At 35.4% G+C, this 3,902-nt stretch overlaps 1 protein-coding gene across 1 annotated transcript in view; it reads left to right on the top strand.

Annotated features, from left to right (window-relative positions):
* Window positions 1-3,902, top strand: part of ube2g2 (ubiquitin-conjugating enzyme E2G 2 (UBC7 homolog, yeast)) — a 9,838-nt gene that overhangs the window by 3,802 nt on the left and 2,134 nt on the right. The window contains exon 5 of the mRNA XM_016473426.1: window positions 1,534-1,674. Within this exon, the coding sequence (XP_016328912.1) occupies window positions 1,534-1,674 (141 nt within the window). The remainder of the gene's footprint in view (window positions 1-1,533; window positions 1,675-3,902) is intronic.

The following is a 3,902-nucleotide window of genomic DNA, read 5'->3' as shown; positions in this document are numbered from 1 at the left end:
TATATATATATATACACACACATATATATATATATATAATATAAATATTTTTTAATACTTGTCATTCAGCAAGGATACATTAATTAAGAATACATTTGGAAAGGCGCTATATAAATAAAAATTATTATTATTATTATTATTAAATTGATTAAAAGTGACAATGAAGACTTTTACATTTTTTTACAAAGATTTATTTAAAATAAATGCTGTATAATAAATACATAATAATATTTAATATATAATATAAAAATAATTTTCCCGCATTCTATTCATCAACGAATACTAAAAACAGTGTTTTCAACATTAATAATAACAAATGTTTCCTGATCACCAAATCAGCATATTAGAATGATTTCTGAAGGATCATGTGACACTGAAGACTTGAGTAACAATGCTGAAAATCCAGCTTTGTGTCACAGGAATAAATTACATATTAAAATATATGAAAATAGAAAACATAAAAATGTTAATATTATATCACAATATTACTGATCATTAAATATATGAAAATAGAAAACATAAAAATGTTAATATTATATCACATTACTGATAATTTTTTTATTTTAGTTGTAGGGCACAAACATGCAATCACAGATCTCTCATGTAATATATTGTATAAGCTTTCCTGTGCATATATTGGCTATTTAACAATCACTGTGCAGGCGAAACAATCCGCTTTATGATTTTTGGTGTTAGAAAAGCCTCTAGGAGCAGGAACACTTTTCTAATGCATTTATAGTCCTTCGACATAAGACTATGCGTAGACTAAGAATCAGAGTCCTAAAGTGTCTTTATGGCCGGGGCATTTCCTCTGGTCCCGCTGATGGATGTGTGGACACAGCGTTCAGGGAAGTGGGCCCAGATAAAGGTCTTCCTGCAGGCCACAGATAGCAGCAGCCCAGCCTACAGTCCTCTGATGGTGCCGGGGCTCTGGAGGCGGTTATCAGAGCTGGACGGCTCAGATTCTGATCACTGTCCTCAGCCGTGGAGAGAATGAGGAGATAACATCAGCCGTGATACCGTGTGGGGGTGGATTCATTCAGCCCTGGTCCAGGGTTAATAAACTTGTGTCCCTTACACTCACTCTTCCAAAGTATTACTTGATTGCTTTGTGCGTCTTTAGAAGGGAAACCAATCACGGGTCAGTGCTCATGGAACTAACTCTTTAATTGATTAATTTGTTTAGCAGATTAATCCGTATGTTCTTTTGATCCTTTAAGGATCCTAACATCTGTTTGTTATTGCTGATTCAACTGTTTTTAATCCAATTTTGTCCTTTTTAGCTAATTGGGAGAGTAGTTAAATGTAGTGAACTGAACCAGCCTGTTCATTCCCAACCTCGACATAAAAGAGAGTCGTGTACAAAATGCTGATATAATCAAATTGAAAGTTTATTCAAATGTATTCAGTCAACCGGCAATGAAGACTGTAAAGATGTCTAGAGGATAAATGACAAAGGAAAACAGAAATGAACAGAACTATTGCAGAACTTTATAAAAATTGCTTAAGGTGTGTTTGGTGTGTTTTCTGCAGTCTACCCAGATGGCCGTGTGTGTATCTCAATCCTGCACGCTCCTGGTGACGACCCCATGGGCTATGAGAGCAGTGCTGAGAGATGGAGTCCCGTGCAGAGCGTGGAGAAGATCCTGCTGTCTGTGGTCAGCATGCTCGCTGGTCAGTCAACGTTTACTCAGTCAGTGAACGATCACAATATGTGCTGTATTGATCATATTTGCGTAGAAGTGGTTTCTGAAATCAAGAAGCCTTAATATTATTTTACGATGTTTGTATTGTGTTATTGTTTAAGGTCCCACTTTATATTAAGTGGCCTTAACTACTATGTACTTACATCAAAAAAATAAATACAGTGTACTTATTGTATTGCAAAACACTTTTGCTGCTATTGAGGTGGGAAACGGATAAGGTTAGGGACAGGTTTGGTAGTATGGGTAGGATTAAGGGTGGGTTAAGGTGTAAGGGATGGGTCAACAGTGTAATTATAATTACAGATGTAATTACATGCAGGTATTTTTAAAATACAAGTACAATGTAAAAGCATGTATGTACACAATAAGTGCATTGTACCAAATGATTAATTTAAATGTAAGTACATAGTAGTTAATGCCACTTAATATAAAGTGGGACCTTGTTTAATACTGATTTTCTCTCTGGAATGGGAAAAATTCAGTCAGACTATCTATTTCTGTTGTCAGAGTTTGTGGTCGGTAAGATTAAAAAAAAATAAAAAATGAATACTTGTATTTAGCAAGGATGCATTCAAGTAAATACTTTTACATTTTTAAATATATGCAGTCTTTGAACTTTCTGTTCAATAAAGAATCATTTAAAAAATTGTTCCATACCCATGTTTTTGTCAACATTGATAATAACAACAAGTGTTTCTTGAGCAGCAAAATCAGCATATTACAATGATTTCCGAAGGATCATGTGATTAAAGACTGGTGCGATGATGCTGAAAATTCAGATTTGCCATCACAGGAATAAATGACATTTTAAAACATATTTAAAAAAATAACATGCATTTTAAATTGTAATAATATTTCACAATATAGCTGTTTTTCTGATCAAATAAATGCAGACTTTGTGAGCAAAAGATACTTCTTTCAAAAAAAAAAAATCTTTCCTATACCCAAACTTCTAAACATATAAATACGGAAAAAAGATAAATGTTACCCAGCATGGCACAAGAAAAGTGAAGACAGTCATGACTGATTCCCTTTATCACCATGACATTGACTTCATTTACTCATCCTCTTGTTGTTCCACATTCGGCCTAAAATCTAGTTTTGCTTTTTAACAAAAATTATATAGAGTCTGACCACGGTGACAGTAGTAGTTAAGGTGCCTTTCCATTACAGATTTGCACAAAAATATATGTCGATTAAAAGCTATTGCGAAATGATGACGTTTCCGTTAACCGATATTATGCGACTGAAACGTAATTTTTTTCCTCTTGGAATAAGTCATGACGACCGATGTTGCTAGGTTTATGTATACCGCAGCCACTGCACTAGCCATTATTTTTAATTGATGAAGACGTAGACGTGTATTTTTAGCAAAGCAGCACGGAGAGCCGGTATAAACATAAGCACTAGAGTGGCCACAATCAATGTGAAAAAAACGGTTTCCGTTGCAGTTTTGCGATATATTCCTTTTTCGAATTGCCTGAAAAACCACCTCATGTGAGCGTAAAAGAGCGTTTTTGCTGCGATTCCATTAGGTGTATTTTCAATTCGCAATTTCAAGTTTGCACAATTTGAAGGGTAATGGAAACGCGCTTAGTGAGAAATTTTTGAGAACTAGTGCTGGTAGTAAATACTAGATTTTAAATGTTTTAAAAAGGTGACATATCATGAAAATCGGACTTTTCCAGGTTTTAAGTGCTATATTCAGGTCCCTGGTGCATCTACCAACCAAGGAAACGTGAAATGAACCCAATCACTTTGTTTAGGTAAGCCTTTTTCTGCAAGCCTTTTTCTGATTTCGCTCCCTTGGTGACGTGGCAAAGGGATCTCATTATAATATTGCCGCCCCTTAATCTGTAAGTTTCCACCCACGGCGCCGTCATTTTGATTTCGCAAGCGACAACGGTGTACCAGTTCTAATGCTATGGCGAAAGTTTGAGCAAAACATGCTAACTGTTCTGTCTTTGTCTGCACAGACGAGCACAGAACACTGTTTAGAGTCCCAGCCTCAGAGGAGACAACAGAGCAGTGGATTTATTGATGTATTTACTGTATACTGCAGCTGCCACACAGATCAAAAATAAACAAGCGATTTATTTCCTAGCTGTTTTCCTTCACAGACATAACCGACTGTTTTTGTAACTCGTGTGTTTTTAACGTAAGCTTGTGTGTGAATGAGAACTTAGTTTAGTACTC

Source organism: Sinocyclocheilus anshuiensis, unplaced genomic scaffold, assembly GCF_001515605.1.
Source record: "Sinocyclocheilus anshuiensis isolate Anshui unplaced genomic scaffold, SAMN03320099.WGS_v1.1 scaffold648, whole genome shotgun sequence".
NCBI classification, from domain to species: domain Eukaryota; kingdom Metazoa; phylum Chordata; class Actinopteri; order Cypriniformes; family Cyprinidae; genus Sinocyclocheilus; species Sinocyclocheilus anshuiensis.
This window is presented reverse-complemented; position numbering and strand designations above follow the sequence as displayed.